Source organism: Dendropsophus ebraccatus, chromosome 7 (genome assembly GCF_027789765.1).
Source record: "Dendropsophus ebraccatus isolate aDenEbr1 chromosome 7, aDenEbr1.pat, whole genome shotgun sequence".
NCBI lineage: Eukaryota > Metazoa > Chordata > Amphibia > Anura > Hylidae > Dendropsophus > Dendropsophus ebraccatus.
The window spans coordinates 12,993,994-13,012,538 of record NC_091460.1 but is presented as its reverse complement, the minus strand read 5'-3'; the positions used below and the strand labels follow the sequence as shown (position 1 = coordinate 13,012,538).

Below are 18,545 nucleotides of genomic sequence, written 5' to 3'. Positions count from 1 at the left end.
CATATTTTTTTTTTATTGCAGAAATCAGTAGTCTAAGCGATTTTAAGAAACTCTGTAATAGGTTTTATCAACCAAAAAAGCCTCCATCTGTACTCAAGAAGCAATCTCCCAGCCTCCCCCCCTGACTTCTTATCTGTGCATTATCAGGCAAACACGTCTTCATTACAGAGAAGCCAGTGAAGACGGGTTCTGCTCTCTCCATTCTATCCTTATGGAGGGGGGAGGGGCCGAGGGAGATGAGGGAGCAGGAAGAGGTGACATGAAGGTCAGCTGTTTCTAGACTGTCTGGGCACCTAAAATGCTGGATTTAGGGGTCATAAAGGTCAGTGCTTATCTATGAACTTACTGAGAGAAGATTGCAGGGTGTTGTGCTGTGCAGGACTGCTCCGTGCTCAGTCACTCCTAACAGCCCCTCCCCTCTCCATAGCCACATAATGGAGACAGAAATCCTGCTTCTTCTGAAGTGAGGGGGGATCTCCCCACCACGATCGCACGCGGGGCTGGGGGGGGGGGGGAGATCTGTCCATTAGATACCAGGGACATGAGTGATAAAGCATTTCAATGCAGCTGTCAGGTTTGACAGCTATATTGAAATTCCTAATTAGCCGGCGCGGCAACGGGACCTGCGCCGGCTAATAGAGGCACTGCCTGGCTACAGATCACAGCCGGGAGTGGCGCCATTCAGAGCGGGGTCCTAGCGGGACCCCTCTCTGAACTCCCCCCTCGGCACCATGATGTATCAGATACGTCATGGGGCGCTAATGGGTTAATTGATGCTCAAGGTCACATGACAAGTAGTTGCAATATGTTGTTAGGACCTACCCACCACTGGTCTTCTGTTTAAATCAATTGTTTGGCATGAGAAAATCCCCATTGCTGCACATGGGTCAGAACTTTGTTTTCCATAAAATTTACCCGCAAGCGAAATATCCCAAACTTTTTTTGAGTAGTGTATATAAATTATTATTGTAAAATAAACGACTGGTCAGACGGACATAGTGCAGATGATTGAAAAATATGCTCCAACAATGTCTTCTCCGACTCTACTGTAAGACGGGGTTCGACAGAGGATAATTCCTTCATCAGGGGATTATACATTTATATCAACCCTCTCACTCTCTTCCACACACCCCAGGTTGCTACATCGTGAATTTCTTTGCTTAAGGCTGCCTTCACACGTACCGTATCGCTGCGAGTTTATCGCACATAAATCCACAGTGATACTGATTGCTATAAAGTCAATGTATGTGCATTCTCGCTGCGATTTTAATGCGATTTTTACATGCGAGTTTTGATTTTCACAGGAGAGTTTAACACCGCAAAAAACACAGCTACTTTTGTGCGCGTTTCATGCGAGTTTTGTGCAGCGATACGGCATGTGAAGGCACCCTAAAGGGGTTATCCAGCGCTACAAAAACATGGCCACTTTCCCCCTACTGTTGTCTCCAGTTTGGGTGCAGGTTTTAAAACTCAGTTCCATTGAAGTAAATGGAGCTTAATTGCAAACCGCACCTGAACTGGAGACAACAGTAGGGGGAAAAGTGCCATGTTTTTGTAGCGCTGGATAAAAAAGTTTTAAAAATATATTTTCTTCTGTACACGAGGGGACTATTACATTCAATCATTAAGTTGCTTACACTAATTAAAGGGGTATTCCCCATAAAAGCATTTTACATCATGAAATAAGTCACCCATAGCTTTATATATCTGCAAGTAATTATGGCTTCTGCTCCATTTCTGTGCTTTCCCCAGCAACTTATTCCCTCTGAACACCGAAAATCTCCTATACAGAGTGCACTCCGACACGCTCCCGCCTCTGGCCGACACCCTCCGTGTCAGGGATCATGCATCATCCCTCTCTTCAATGGGCTGGGTTAGCGATTATTACCCTGCCCGCTAAAAAGATAGAGGACAGATGACAGTGCTGCAGCAACCCCCCCAACTATTTTTATGCCCTGTGACTCCACTGGTAGAACCCCCCCCCCCCCCCCACTGACAGACCAAGCTTCGGGGGTGATCTGCTGTCACAGAGAGAAACAGCAGCACTGTCAGAGAGACCATTCTCCCTGGTCTACGGTCTCTCTGACAGTGCTGCTATGTCTCCAGTCTCTCTGACAACACAGGTCCCTCCTGCCGACACCCCCCCCCCACACACACACACACACACCACGGACCACTGCTGCCCTGTCTCAGGTCTTTCTGACAGCACAGCTGTTGCACGCCATCCCCATAATCACTCTGTGGACCCCACACACAGTCCTGTTGCAGTGTTTTCTGTGCACTGCAGAAGTGGGTGGGTACAAATGGATCAATAAGGAAGAAGCACTGCATGATGGGAAATGTAGTTGTCTGGCTGGTGCCATTTTGGATTTAGACCTGCTTTTAGAAAAACTTGCCAACCAAGTCAAGCTAGGGGGAATACTCCTCTATCGGGGATCAGACTGCACAAAGATAAGTATAAGACATCTGACAGTCAGGAAAAATAATCAGGACCCAAACAATCATACTGTGTGGATCTCGATCTGACACGTACATATTGTGATCGGCAGGGTTTAAGGGGTTAATGAGGGGCAGCAGCGCCATTGCTACAACCCATCATGAAAAAAAGACCCCTAACCTACTAACCATTACCTGAGTTTATCATCCAAGAGGACCATCATTGCTGATCCTTATGTAGCTCATTCACTTTTCTTATATTTTAGTTTTTACAATTCTCCCCAGCCTTCTAGATACTGCAATAAGCAACATTGAGACATTATATATAACTAAATTAGGGATTTGCCTTTTTATGATGCATTCATTTATTTATTTTTTGCATATTTATTTGTACAGTATAAGATGGACAATCCCTGTTATTACCAATGTACTAAGTATTATCAGTCCATGGATTATTGCTTCTCCAGGAACTGCCTCCTACTGTTCATCTCCGGCCTCATAATAATATTGTAGCATTTCGGGAAGAATATACAGCTCAGAATCCCAATCTCTGAAGCCAATATAGCAAATATCTCCACCATGACCATGTTCTTCCCCTTACTGCTCAGATAGGCTGGGATGGCGCAGATCCACACACTGCAGAACACCAGCATGCTGAAGGTGATGTACTTGGCTTCATTATAGATATCAGGTAATGTCCTCACCATAAAGGCCAGAACAAAACTCACCGCTGCCAGAAACCCCAAATACCCCAACATGAAATAAAATGCCCCAACAGAACCTTCATTACACTGAATGATGATCTTTCCAGGATAAGAGTCCATGTCCTGCTCCTGAGATGGAGGAGAAACCCCCAACCAAATAACTCCATTCAGGAGCTGAAGAGAGGAGCAGATCAATACTACAGAATTGGGCAGCTTTACCCCCATCCATTTCCTCCAGGAGCTTCCAGGTCTGGTGGCTTTGAAAGCGATGGAAACCATAATGGTCTTGGCCAGGATGGAAGACACGGCAACAGTGAAGGTGACTCCGGTGGAGATTTGTCGTAGCATGCAGGTTATATCATCTGGGCGACCAATGAACAGGAAGACACAGAATAAACTCAGCTTCAGGGAGAGAAGAAGAATGAAGCTGATGCTGCGATTATTGGCTTTTACTATCGGAGAGTCCAGGAATGAGATGAAGATCCCGGATACAGAGACGGTTATGATAAGAAATAGTCCAGATATGGAGGAGAACACGGCAGCCATTGTGTCCTCATCATAGGATAGAAACTCTATTGTTTTTGAAAAACATTCATCTTTTCCCTTATTCGGCCATTGGTCATCAGGACACTTGTGGCAATTTTCACTACCTGGAAGTAAAAAGTAACATGAAATTACAGGATCATTACAGTGGGGAAAAAAAGTATTTAGTCAGTCACCAATAGTGCAAGTTCCACCACTTAAAAAGATGAGAGGCGTCTGTAATTGACACCATATGTAGACCTCAGCTATGAGAAAACAAATCCAGAAAATCACATTGTCTGATTTTGTAAGAATTTTTTTGCAAATTATGGTGGAAAATAAGTATTTGGTCAGTAAAAAAATTTCATCTCAATACTTTGTTCTATATCCTTTGTTGGCAATGACAGAGGTCAAACGTTTTCTGTAAGTCTTCACAAGGTTGGCACACACTGTTGTTGGTATGTTGGCCCATTCCTCCATGCAGATCTCCTCTAGAGCAGTGATGTTTTGGGGCTGTCGCTTGGCAACACGGACTTTCAACTCCCTTCAAAGGTTTTCTATAGGGTTGAGATCTGGAGACTGGCTAGGCCACTCCAGGACCTTGAAATGCTTCTTACCAAGCCACTCCTTCGTTGCCCTGGCGGTGTGCTTTGGATCATTGTCATGTTGAAAGACCCAGCCACGTTTCATCTTCAATGCCTTGCTGATGGAAGGAGGCTTGCACTCAAAATCTCACGATACATGGCCCCATTCATTCTTTCATGTACCCGGATCAGTCGTCCTGGCCCCTTTGCAGAGAAACAGCCCCAAAGCATGATGTTTCCACACCCATGCTTTACAGTAGGTATGGTGTTTGATGGATGCAACTCAGTATTCTTTTTCCTCCAAACACGACAAGTTGTGTTTCTACCAAACAGTTCCACTTTGGTTTCATCAGACCATAGGACATTCTCCCAATACTCTTCTGGATCATCCAAATGCCCTCTAGCAAACTTCAGACAGGCCCGGACATGTACTGTCTTAAGCAGTGGGACACGTCTGGCACTGCAGGATCTGAGTCCCTGGCGGCGTAGTGTGTTACTGATGGTAGGCTTTGTTACATTGGTCCCAGCTCCCTGCAGTTAATTCACTAGGTCCCCCCGCGTGGTTCTGGGATTTTTGCTCACTGTTCTTGTGATCATTTTGACCCCACGGGGTGAGATTTTGCGTGGAGCCCCAGATCGAGGGAGATTATCGGTGGTCTTGTATGTCTTCTATTTTCTAATTATTGCTCCCACTGTTGATTTCTTCACTCCAAGCTGGTTGCATATTGTAGATTCAGTCTTCCCAGCCTGGTGCAGGGCTACAATTTTGTTTCTGGTGTCCTTTGACAGCTCTTTGGTCTTCACCATAGTGGAGTTTGGAGTCTGACTGTTTGAGGGTGTGCACAGGTGTCTTTTTATTCTGATAACAAGTTTAAACAGGTGCCATTACTACAGGTAATGAGTGGAGGAAAGAGGAGACTCTTAAAGAAGAAGCTACAGGTCTGTGAGAGCCAGAAATCTTGATTGCTTGTAGGTGACCAAATACTTATTTTTCCACCATAATTTGCAAATAAATTCTTACAAAATTAGACAATGTGATTTTCAGGATTTGTTTTCTCATTTTGTCTCTCATAGTTGAGGTCTACCTATGATGTAAATTACAGACGCCTCTCATCTTTTTAAGTGGGAGAACTTGCACTATTGGTGACTGACTAAATACTTTTTTTCCCCACTGTATATAAGATGGTGTAGTATTGATCATATAAGTTGAGAAATGTCTACAATAGGATGATTGTGCCCACAACTAAAGACAAATCAGTGTCAAATTATAATAGGTTCATTTTGGGTGGTTGCCTGTGGCCCCCATGCTCCTGCAGAACCCATGCCCCCATATACTTTCTGTGATGTACTGTCTCCCTGCAGCAGTTCTGCCATGGTTTGTGCACAATCACAAATTGCAGTCAGGAGACCGTTAGGTTACTGTAAATTCTGGAGGACCTTAACATGTGACTATGATGTCAACACAGGTCCTTTAGAGTCTGCACTATGCAGAAGGAAGACACAAGTGCACTATTAGGAAAGGGGACAAAGAGGACAATCAGTGGTGAGCAGGGTGCAGGGTGACCACTCTGGGGTGGGGAGTTGGGACAGGGTGAGCAGTCTGACCTGGGGAGTAAATATTACCAGTCTTCAGGTTTTGAATATTGTTGCAAAAGGATTTGCTTAGCCCCTTCAAGACTGCCTTCTACAAATATTAGAAAACAAAAAGACACTTTTTCAAACCCTAAGGACAGACAGCCCTAAGGATCAGGAAAATTTTGGGGGTTTTGTTCTTTGCTCCTCACCTTCTAAGAGCCCTATTTCTATTTTTCCATCATTTTGTTATGTTGGTGCTGTCCCTGGAAGAAAGTGGCCATGTTTTTCTAACACTTGATAGACCCTTTAATGGCGTATCGGGACATCATTGGTCCTTAAAGGAGTCCGGCCAGTTGAAAAATCTCACAGGTGGCAGGGGAAAACCGAATAATCAATCATTATCTTTCCCCGTGCCTGCAATGTGCTGCATGAAGGCTCCAGGACCTCCGCTGGAAGGCATTTTGGAAGCCATGAGTTCTGATGATGTCACAACTTGGGAAAACATACTGATCATGGCTGATAGACTGCATGCTTATCCAATCATTGACTGCAGAGGCATCCTACCTCAGTCACTGTCAAACCATCAACTGGGTCGTGACTTCGGATCTGCAGGAGATCCTGAAGCCTGATGGGTCCCAGAGTGGCAATCCAATGCTGGAGAGGCACGAGGTGAGTTGGGATAGTTTGTTATACACCCCCTGTCCCTGCAGGTTGAACATTTTTTCACATTGCCGGACTTCTCCTTTAAGGAGTTAAAGAAGAATACTTACAAAAAAAATGAAACACTATTGGTGTTGCTAAAACTGGAAATGTGAACAACGGCCATCTGGAGGCAATGTGTACAATAATCATTTTTCAAAATGACTTCCATTTTGAATTTTGAATACCTTAGTGGAGGAGGCGTTGTCTCCGCTTCCTGTTGTCCGTAACTGTGCATTAACCTCTAGCTGCACTAGAACGTTACTGTACGTCCTGGTGTCGCTCTGCCACGATTCCTGGTGCCATATGCAGCCCGGGACTGCAGGTATTAGCGGGCACTGTCGTGCCCTCTAATTAAGTTGACAGATGCATCTAAATGCTTGCTGTCCCCCTTCATTGGTGGTCTAGTCTCATCCGGGCCGGGGTCTGCGCCGTAATGGCGCTGATCCCGGCTCTGCAGTCTCTTACTTTTGGCTGCAGCAGTCAAGAACAATAGAGCACAGATCTCATGGATCTATGCCAGTATATCTATATATCTATTCTGCATAGATCTCAGTGAGAGATCAGTGTAGGAATACTAGAATTCCCCCAGGAGGAATAACCCTAACCCCAGGGGAAATAACCCTAACCCAAGGGGAAATAACCCTAACCCCAGGGGGGAATAACCCTAACCCCAGGGGGGGGGATAACCCTAACCCCAGGGACACTTCTAGTATGTGTTTAAAAAAATAATTGTTTTTTATTAATAAAAAATCCCCTCCCCTAATAAAAGTCAGAATCACGCCCCTTTCCCCATTTTATAACTAAAAATAAATAAACATGTTTGATATCGCTTTGAGGAACATATATATTTTTTTAAAGGTTTTAGGCTATGTTCACACAACGGCAAAGATCATCCCGGTTGGTACTGCAGTTTTGGCTGCAGTGTTCTGATGCAGGGGCATCAGCGCGCGCCCGCATCAGAACTCTCATAGCACATAATGAAGCAAGCGGCCGGAGACGCTTGATTCATTGTGTGAACTGACATGTCAATTCTTTGCGGCGCCACATGGGATCTCGGCCAGAGCGTATACTAATATATATTTAGCGTATATTTTTAAAAGCCATCAAATAAAATGAAAGTTACATATCGTTGTAATCGTACTAACATGTATAACAAGTCAGTTTTACCCCAGGGCGAACAGCGTAAAAACCAACTCCTTTACATACTTTCCATGGCACTCTATGTTACGTTTTTTTTTTTTTCTTTATGTTACAAATAGAATGAGAGACAGAATTCCATAGCGTAATCCAGACAAAAGAAATAAGGAGAAGGTATATATGGAACTCTTACCTTAGTGGGTTGTGCAAGTATAAGGCACAACTCTCACAAAAAGCACATAAAAGAACCGCAGCCACTCACGTTTGATCCTCTCGGTGTCAATGACACTTGAGAAAAAGACCGGAATGGTCTTGAAACGCGTTGTCTTGTATCAGATGTTTTATTCAATTATTTTATATTCACTATCAATTCTTGGCTACCTGGACCTGCACCCAGAATCCTGTTGTTGGAGTGGAGGAGTTAGTCTTTCATTTTTTTTTTTTTGCCACTATAGAAACAGGAGCAGGGATGATGGTCTCTTTTTAACTTGCTCTAATAATAAGCCTATACTCTGATCCTGCATACCCCTAGTATAGGCTTATTATTAGCCCAGGAGGGGCCATAGTTAGTGTACAGTCATAGCCAAAAGTTTTGAGAATGACACAAATATTATATTTTTACATGATCTGCTGACTGAGGTGCAATCTATCTAGCTGCGATACTCTTCCCTGTTAGGCAATTTTTGTGCAGTGCAGTGATGACTGTACGTGTTTCTTTACAGATAACCATGGTTAACAGAAGAGAAACAATGATGCCAAGCACCAGCCTTCTTTTAAAGTGTCCAGTGGAGTCATTCTTACTTAATCATGACAGATTGATCTCCAGCCCTGTCCTCATCAACACCCCCACCTGTGTTAATGGAGCAATCACTAAAACAATGTTAGCTGGTCCTTTTAAGGCAGGGATGCAATGATGTTGAAATGTGTTTTGGGGGATATAGTTTATTTTCTAGGCAAATATTGACTTTGCAAGTAATTACTGTTAACCTGATTACTCTATAACATTCTGGAGTATATGCAAATTGCCATTTTAAAAACTGAAGCAGTAGACTTTGTAAAAATAATATTTGTATCATTCTCAAAACTTTTGGCCATGACTGTAGGTTCCATCCCGTGTATGAGGCCACTTTACCGTGGTGGGATGGTACACACTATTTGCAAATGGTATGCCAAGAGCTTAATTTTTATGACTATTTATAAATGCGTTTAGTGATTTGCTTATCTGGATTGGGTTTACAGCTAGTTGTTGCACGCATTTTCAGTGTTTTTGAGTGTGTAGAGGTACAAGCTTGCATAGTTAGGGTGGAAGGGCCCAATAGGGCATCTTCTGCTGTTACCTAGGACACTTTGTGTGACTATGGCAGCAAGCAGATACAGTAAACCAGCGCTCTATATGACACAGATCTCCCACGTGGCACATGTGCATCATATATGTTATGTATTGAAGATATTTACCAGATACATTAGTTATATGCCCCTCTGGACACGGAATACAGTCATGGCAGCAGGTGTGATAGCTTTCTTTTGGAGATTGTCGAGTTCCTGGAGAACAAACTTTAGAACATAAACCTATTGGCATCTAGGGAAGAAATATATACATTAAATTGTTGCTTCCCACTAGTATTTGTGACATAGAAAATCTTTTACCAGGTTTAATAGCATAGAACAAGATGGAGAAACGTATACTTCTACAAATGCAGCTGTCTAGGTCTTGTAGTAGCTTGTTTCAGCAATGGCAGCAAAATGGAAGATGGCAGAGAGCAGTGGAGATGTACTGCTAAGGGTAGTAGTATGGGTGTTGTGTCCCACCACGGTCGTTCTTTTTCTTTTCTTTTTGTGTTTCACGCACCTGTCCAAAAGGTTCTTTCGTCAGCCTAAGTGATGCTGGAGTATTTTGAAGTTATTTTATATTCTTCCACTAGATGTCAGTATTGTTCATGTCTGAGTATTGAACAGCTGTAGTTACTAATAGGTTACATTTTTTTTCCCTGTATAACATGGATCTGAAGACCAATGAGAGTTCTTTCTTCTCTTCTCTTATCCTATCCCTCTTTACTTTTGCATGCAAACTCCTCACTAGAGATGAGCGAACCTGTAGAGTCCATCCGAACCCGAGCGTTTGGCATTTGATTAGCGGGGGCTGCTGAAGTTGGATAAAGCCCTAAGGCTATGTGGAAAACATGGATATAGTCATTGGCTGTATCATGTTTTTCAGACCACATTAGAGCTTTATCCAACTTCAGCAGCCTCAGTTGATCAAATGCCGAACGCTCAGGTTCGGATAAACTCAAGCATGCTCGATGTTCGCTCATCTCTACTCCTCACCCACTCACAGCACACCTTATATATGCTGGAGATAGGAAGTCACATGGGTAGAAGTGTAGCTCAGTGTTATACAAAAAAGCAGAGCAGCGCTCCATAGCACAGATCGGACGGTACAATCGGTGTGAGTATAACAAAAGAACTCTCACCTGTGGAGGTTGTGCAGAGAGAGGCACAACACTCGGATTAGCGTGTAACTGAACCGCAGCCTCTCCCCCAATAGGTCCAATAAGGATCTATGGCAATGCAGAAAAAACACCTCCTCTCCGTAGATGGGGAGTTGACGGGCGCAGGTCCAAGGGTGAAGCAAGGCAAATTCAAGATGAAAAAGGTTTATTAAAATACTTAAAAGGCGACACAACGCTGGTTTCTTTGTCAAGTGTCAACCGGCAAAAGTATTTTAATAAACCTTTTTCATCTTGAATTTGCCTTGCTTCGCCCTTGGACCTGCGTCCGTCAACTCCCCATCTACGGAGAGGAGGTGTTTTTTCTGCATAGCTCTTAGTCTTAGTCAGTCAAGTTCTTGTACAGAGAGGACACATGACAGGACATGACTGCGGTCTTGTGATGGTTGGACTTTGTAGGGACAAGACATACCTTCCAGCTTCTTCTCAAGTGACTCTACTTAGCACTATGCAGTGTTAAACCCTTTTCTAGAGAGGACAAGTCAGAGATCATCTCAACCCATGCCGTGGACAAGGATAGTCATAGTGCAGGACAGTATCCATAAAGCCAAAGCTAGGAATTTATCCGGATAGAGCAAAGTTGCTAGAAGCCTATGAACTCTATCTCGCAGCATGGTTGTCAGCAGAAAACCCTCAGCAGTCCGCTCATCAGAGGTAACAAGGTCTGGGGCTTGTGTCACCCTCTAGGATGGGTCTCCCGACACTGGTAGGGAAATAGGTGGTTCATTCTGACAAGAGTCGATGCACGGCACACGTATTCACTCATACAAGTATTCAGTATTCTTTTCCTTCTATCTCCAACATCCCGACAGGGCACAGTACTACTTGGGTTGGGACTCTCACAACATCCTTCTCTCTGCTCCTCTGATTCTTCTTACTACCTTTCAGCATGCAACCCAGTCAGCACGACTCTACTATGCTACACTCTCACTACAGATCTGGATCCTGAACTACCAAGTGTACTACTAAGTCTGAAAGTATTTTATCAAGGCATAACTGTATATTCTGCTGCACGGAAGTCTTCTCGGATTTTACTTATAAAGAGACACACTCCTTGGGACATTTCCCCTTTCTGTGGGTGGCAGTACCAATAGTCCAGGTGGGTCACTACTCCCCTCCGGACCACCGTGATCATAGCCCAAGGGACCCTGCAACATCCCGGCAGGTCACTGACCACAGGGGAACAAGGTGTAACCGGCCCTCTAAACTAAAAGTAGGTGTGCCGTCATACCTGTGTGCCCAAACAGCACTGGCGTCACAAGATAATATCTTTGGGCTTGGCTACATCTCGGCCAACCACCATAGTGCTGGCGTCACACCTCACCGTCTAGCAAGTGACCGACCGTACCTCCACACTGGGGGTCACCACAGAAGCAGCAGTGGCCGTGGTATGGAGGATAGTGGTTTTCTGGTTGCTTTAGTACTCAGATAAGTCAGTTTCTAATAGTTTCCAATAACTTTTAATAGCATTAGAGAGACTTTGTTTCAGGGGAGAGTTTTGAAAAGCAATGGTGAATCTGTCAGAATTTGTGGATTGTTTGTTTTTCTTATATGGAGTGTTATATAGCACTTGTTCCCTACTTTTACTGGCTGCCATTTGAAAACAGTTTTTATTTACTTGTTGGGGATATTGACATCCTCTGGCCTGTCATATAAAGCCTTCATTGGTAGAGTTTGTCCTCCATAGTCTCACCATTTGACCAAATAGTATGGCATCTGTAACAAAGCTGGGGTGGGAACAATGCAATAAAGCGGTGCAGGATGTGGGTTTTCCACAGACCGAAGTCTTTAAAGAACCAAATTTATAGGTAAACAGCATATTTGCTTGATTGGTGGTGTTGAGGTATTCGACTAAATTATGGAACAGATCCTCTGACCCCTTCCACTCTATAAACAAATCATCTATGTACCTTAAGTACATTTTAGTGTATGTCGAATAAAAATTATAGGAGCTGAAAATAGACTAGTTAGGCCAAGAACAAATTTGTGTACATGCAGGAGGCCATGAAAGGTGAAGGCATTATTTGTGAGAATAAAGAGGAGTGCTTCTTGAGCAAAATCTCTAAAAACACTGGGGGGTTTTCTGTGCCCCTGAGCTCAACCGCCTCTACAGCTGCATCATGGGGGATGTGGGTATAGAGGCTCTCCACATCCCCCGTTGCCAGGGAATAAGAGTCCTTCCAGTGGAAGCTGTCCAGGGCCCAGGGGGAGGAGGGACCAGTCCAGGTCTTGAGACAGGCCTTTGGTCACTGAGCCGACTGCCGAGATAATAGGACACCCCGGTAGCCGGCTCAGCGATTTGTGAACTTTAGGAAAGCAGTACCATTTAGGCTTATGGGGACATTCTGGAAACAATTTATCAGCTAGCTTGGAATGAATGGCTCCTGTAGCAATAATTGCTACATAATTGCTCTTTGATCTTTATCGTAGGATCTTTCTTGAGCATAGTGTACACTGCTGAGTTTTTAAGGTGTCTTGTTGCTTCTCCTTATAATATGCTGTTGACATCACCACTGTGGTTATTCCTATGTCCACCAGTCTCACTGTAAGATCTGGACATGCTTTCCAGCAGGTGAGCGCCCTCCTCTCTTTCCAGGACAGATTAGGTATCACTTTTGGATGTATCAACACTTTCACTTCTTACATTACTGCCTTCTGGAATAAATCTATCTCGCTGCCTGGCACTGCTTGGGTTGAAAAAGACAACTGATTGCCCCCTGTGCAATCGGTTCCATCTCACTTCTATTCTCAAATGCACTCACTTTCGCATCTCCTTCATTCTGCCAATATACGTACATATTCAGTAATGTCAAAGTAACTCACAACTTGGAAGCCCCATGGGCCAATAAAGAACCTAGGTGCTGGGGCTGGTTTGCTTCCGGACACATTTTTATTAACAGAAATAAATTTATTGACGTTAATCTTGCCAATCGCTTTATTCAGGTCAATTTCCAATGTTAACTGATATGTCACTTAACGACAGGTTACTTGCTTCCTCTTCTTTCCTTTCATATCTCTTCCCCTTCCTCTTGCCACCCCATCTGATGTGTCTCCTAAAGGGTTGTTTTGAACATTGGATTGTCCTTGTTGGTGTCTAGCTGAAGCCAGGGGCGTAGCTATGATTCACGGGGCCCCATAGCAAAAAAAACGGTATGGGGCCCCCCTTCCCTACACACTAATATATATATATATATATATATATATAAGCAGAATCCTATGGTTATATACATAGGTGCACGAGCAGACTACCTTTTGCCTAACCCTTTTTTTTTTACTGCAGTGTGTAAGTGACCCAAGTGTTCTCTTACATGCTGCAACACAAAAAAAGGGTTAATACAGAAGACAATTAGCTCTCTCCTTTGCTACTTCTGCATTGATAACTCCTGACCTCTGCAGGAACTCAGAGAACAGAGGTTATCAGAGTAGTCAGACAGAGAGCTAATTGTCTTATGTATTAACCCTTTTTTTGTTTCGCAGCATGTTAGAGAACACTGGGTCACTTACACACTGCAGTAAATAAGGGGTTAAGCAAAAGTACAGAGGAGGCTCTTATCTTCCCTGGGCCCTTTCCCTCTACGGGCCCCATAGCAACCGCCTTCCCTGCCTCTATGGTAGCTACGCCACTGGCTGAAGCTCAATGAAGGTCAAGGATTCATTGGACAGACTTGAATCTGAATCTTTAGTCCAATATTCAGATTTGTTTTTTTGGTGCGTCTTGATGGACTTTCTGCATTTTAGATTCAGTCTAATATGTGACCTGAATCATAGTCACTTTGTCTCTTATAAACTTATCACTTGAATTTTTGTTTGAAGAGAAATGAGTTTTATCAAATTTCGTGAAGAAAGCTCGAGCTTGATCTTCAGTCAGTCTCATATGAAGTTCATGGCAAAGGTCTGTAGTAATTATTTCATATTTGCTTCTGTTCTGGGACAGTATTAGGGTCATCAAGTTTTTCGCATGGAGAAGACCAGCAGTTTGCCAGGCTGTCTAAGAACTGTACCGGAATCTTGTAAATTCTAAGGCCTCTCGGCACACGATCACTATCCAGGTAAGACTGCAGCGAGTTAACTGTCCACCCATTTCCAATGGGCAGCCAGTAAAAGTAGGCAACAAGTCCTATGTAACACCCCATATCAAACCATTTCTAATGCTATTAAAAGAACATTGCAAACTATTAGAAGAAGACCTTGATCTGAGTACTAAAACAGCTAGAAAACCACTAATAACATTCCAAATAGAGATGAGCAAACCTCAAGCATGCTCGAGTTCATCCGAGCCTGAGCGTTCGGCATTTGTTTAGCTGGGGCTGCTTAAGTTGGATAAAACTCTAAGGTTGTCTGGAAAACATGGATACAGCCAATGACTATATCCATGTTTTCCACATAGCCTTAGAGCTTTATCTAACTTAAGCAGCCCCAGCTAATCAAATGCCGAACGCTCAGGCTCAGATGGACTCGAGCATGCTCCAGGTTCGTTCATCTCTAATTCCGAATGAAACCATTGAAGAATAGCTCCACAGGTCATATCCTGCGGAGAGGAACGATCACACTTGGATCCGTCAGGCATTGCCCCAAGGCATTAAGAAATGCAGACGGTGCGGTTATTGTGAACAACTGCTTGGCAAAGACTATATAAAATTGAATGGTATGGATTGCGTTAATGATGACTTGATTATTCGTCAAAGTACAGTACTTTACCCAATAATTTGTCCATGTAATTTTTTCTTTGTGACGAAAATGAAGTGTAAAATGTGGACCCGCTTGAAAGAACATATGTATTCAGTCAGATCAGGCAAAGGAGTACCACATTGGATCTGCTGTGGCCGTTCAGTGGCCGTGCTGAGATCTTGTGTTGCGGTGCCGACCGCACTGTACTCAGATCAACTGCAACATTATGTTCATGATGTTCTGGGAGTTAATTATGTATGAAGTTCCAAGAAGATCAGGCTGGGCAGCCGACAGAAGGTAACCATGTCAATGCCAAGAGACGGCATCTATTAGGATCCCTAATGAAGCCCGTGTATAGTGAATATTGAGAAGTAGTTCTATTGGCCTGGCCCTTTAGGACATTGGAAACAGCAGACTTGCACATGTAGGAGGAATGGAAGAGTTGAAGCAAAGAGTTTGGCACCAGCACTGGGGACACAGAAGCAGAAGAACAGAGAAGGAGCACAGGACACACAGTCAGTAGGGGCTGATGCCCTGTAGAACTGTGGGGTGATCTGTATAAATTTATATAAATAGAAATGTTTTGCCTACAAGTGAAAAGTAGTTATAGTTGGATGAAGCGTGTGGCACTGCAATCCACTCCCCAGCTGGCCCTGCTCTGACTGATCTGACTATAGGAATGGTCTCCATAGAGCACACTGGGGCCCATATCCAGTAATTAGGTGGATTGGGCAGCTAGGGGCAGAGTGTCCAGGCCCACGGTTTACCTGGCTATAACTCAGGATTGCAGCAGACACCCGATGCAACTAAAGCTTTGTAGAAATGACAGTAACATTTTAAGCCCAACACTCAACCTTTTCCCAGCCAAAATTCAAGATCAGTAGGAAGTTCACCCCTGTGTTCTCTTGGAATTCTTACAAGACTTTCTCAAAAACATTAATAAAATCCTTTAAATCCACAAACCTTGTGGTCAAGTTTATCATCAATTTATTAATTTCATTCCTTTCTAGGTTTGGAGTTCCCTTGTACCACTGTACTACTTCACAAGAATTTTTTCGTTTTATATTTCCTGGTTGGTGGGTCCAGCGGCCCAGTGTACCGATATCCCCTCCCCTCGTGACATGGGCAGACTTGATTCTGCAGGAGGCATGTCACAGAGGGGAGGGATATCGGTACACAAGCATAGCAGAAATAGATACAAAAAGTCCAGCTCACTGTGTGCTCTTTCATTGTAATAGGTGGTCCCCAGTAGTCGTAGAGCAGGTGGCTATCTCCGGGCCTTCCTGGTAAATATGAATGGAAAAAATGTAGAAGCTCCACAGCTTCATAAGGTAAAGTAGTTCTGAATCTTTATTTCATATCCTTAAAGTGTCACTGTCGTGAATTTTTTTTTTTTTTTTTGCAGAAATCAATAGTCCAGACGATTTTAAGAAACTTTGTAATTGGGTTTATTAGCCAAATCTGCCATTATCTGCATGTAAAAAGCCTTTTCCCAGGTCCCACCCCTCCTCTCCCTTCTGCCATCCACTCCTCAGAATCAGGAAATCTCGACTGTTTTTTCATCAGTCGGATCCTCTCTGGTCTATGAAGAGGGGAGTGGCGAGGGGGAAGGAGGGAGATTAGCAGGCAGCAGAGAGCTGAGAACAAAGGATTGCTCAGTGGGGGAGCTTTACAGAGCCCTAATTAGTGGTCAGAGAGGTCCATGGTGCCTGTCAAAGGGATGTGAATGTAAATTAAAGCTTTGTTGTCCTGTTTTGCTGCTTTTACTTTCTCTCTCCATAGGAAAACCATGAAGACAGGGGGGAGAGCTTCAAACTGCTTTTTCATGATAAAAATTCATTTTACCCAGACGCCCTATGACAGCACCCCTTGAGAGGACCTCCCACCGCATGACAGGAAACCTGAGAAGATAAAAGTTGACACACCTCTCCACACCTTCAGTTCAGGTTTCCTGTCCTGCCTCAGAAGAGCCCATCCTGGGTGAAGATCGGCATACCTCCATACCTTTGGCTGCAGGTCCCCCATCGCGAGTGCAGGTAGTGGGGCTCCCTGGAGGCAGAAGCCTGTCTACGGACAGCAGCCGGATAAGCCTAGGGTTGAGATCCCTGGAGGGTGCGGGGAGCTCCTGCGGTTCCCGGGGGGCTTTCGCTCCCAGGTAGCGGTCTTCCGGGGGCTGTAGTTTGGGTAGGCCGTGTCCGTCCCACCAGCCTGCTCACGGGGTGCGTTGCCGCCATGTTCGGGGTACAGTGGTGCTGCCAGGTGGCCTCCCTAGCATTGTGTATAATGGGGTCACTCAGCCTCCCTGGCATCCTGTATAATGGGGCCACTCAGCTTCCCTAGCATCCTGTATATTGGGGTCACTCAGCTTCCTTGGGTTTCTGTATAATGGGGTCACTCAGCCTCCCTGGCATCCTGTATAATGGGGTCACTCAGTCCCCCTGGCATCCTGTATAATGGGATCACTCAGCTTTCCCAGCATCCTGTATAATGGGGTCACTCAGCCTCCCTGGCATCCTGTATAATGGGGGGGTCACTCAGCTTCCCTAGCATCCTGTATAATGAAGTCACTCAGCTTCCCTGGCATCCTGTATAATGGGGTCACTCAGCTTCTCTGGCATCCTGTATAATGGGGTCACCCAACTTTCCCAGCATCCTGTACAATGGGGTCACCCAACTTTCCCAGCATCCTGTATAATGGGGTCACTCAGCTTCCCTAGCATCCTGTATAATGGGGTCACCCAGCTTCCCTAGCATCCTGTATAATGGGGTCACTCATCTTCCCTAGCATCCTGTATAATGGGGTCACTCAGCTTCCCTGGCATCCTGTATAATGGGGTCACTCAGCTTCCCTGGCATCCTGTATAATGGGGTCACCCAGCTTCCCTGGCATCCTGTATAATGGGGTCACTCAGCTTCCCTGTCATCCTGTATAATGGGGGTCACTCAGCTTCCCTAGCATCCTGTATAATGGGGTCACTCAGCTTCCCTGGCATCCTGTATAATGGGGTCACTCAGCTTCCCTGGCATCCTGTATAATGGGGTCACCCAGCTTCCCTGGCATCCTGTATAATGGGGTCACTCAGCTTCCCTGGCATCCTGTATAATGGGGGTCACTCAGCTTCCCTAGCATCCTGTATAATGGGGTCACTCAGCTTCCCTGGCATCCTGTATAATGGGGTCACTCAGCTTCCCTGGCATCCTGTATAATGGGGTCACCCAGCTTCCCTAGCATCCTGTATAATGGGGTCACTCAGCCTCCCTGTCATCCTGTATAATGGGGGTCACCCAGCTTTCCCAGCATCCTGTATAATGGGGGTCACTCAGCTTTCCCAGCATCCTGTATAATGGGGGTCACTCAGCTTTCCCAGCATCCTGTATAATGGGGGTCACTCAGCTTTCCCAGCATCCTGTATAATGGGGGTCACTCAGCTTTCCCAGCATCATATATAATGGGGGTCACTCAGCTTTCCCCGCATCCTGTATAATGGGGGTCACTCAGCTTTCCCAGCATCATGTATAATAGGGTCACCCAGCTTTCCTAGCATCCTGTATAGTAGTCGGTATAATGAACGTCCCCCAGTGTTAAACACCCCGACCAGACTCAAAGCGGTCCCCGCACCTGCAGGGACTCAGAGCAGTCTGCTACTCCTCCCCCACCCCACCCTAGGGGATATCATCATATTGCCGGGACAGGTGAGTATGTTGGGGGT

At 44.8% G+C, this 18,545-nt stretch overlaps 1 protein-coding gene across 1 annotated transcript; it reads right to left on the bottom strand.

Annotated features, from left to right (window-relative positions):
* Positions 1-2,888: 2,888 nt before the first annotated feature.
* Positions 2,889-16,860, bottom strand: LOC138796445 (vomeronasal type-2 receptor 26-like). The gene is made up of 2 exons (XM_069976049.1): positions 16,761-16,860; positions 2,889-3,790 (listed from the first exon to the last, which is right to left on the bottom strand). Exons 1-2 carry the CDS (start codon positions 16,858-16,860, stop codon positions 2,889-2,891), a joined length of 1,002 nt encoding a protein of 333 aa, XP_069832150.1.
* Positions 16,861-18,545: the final 1,685 nt, after the last annotated feature.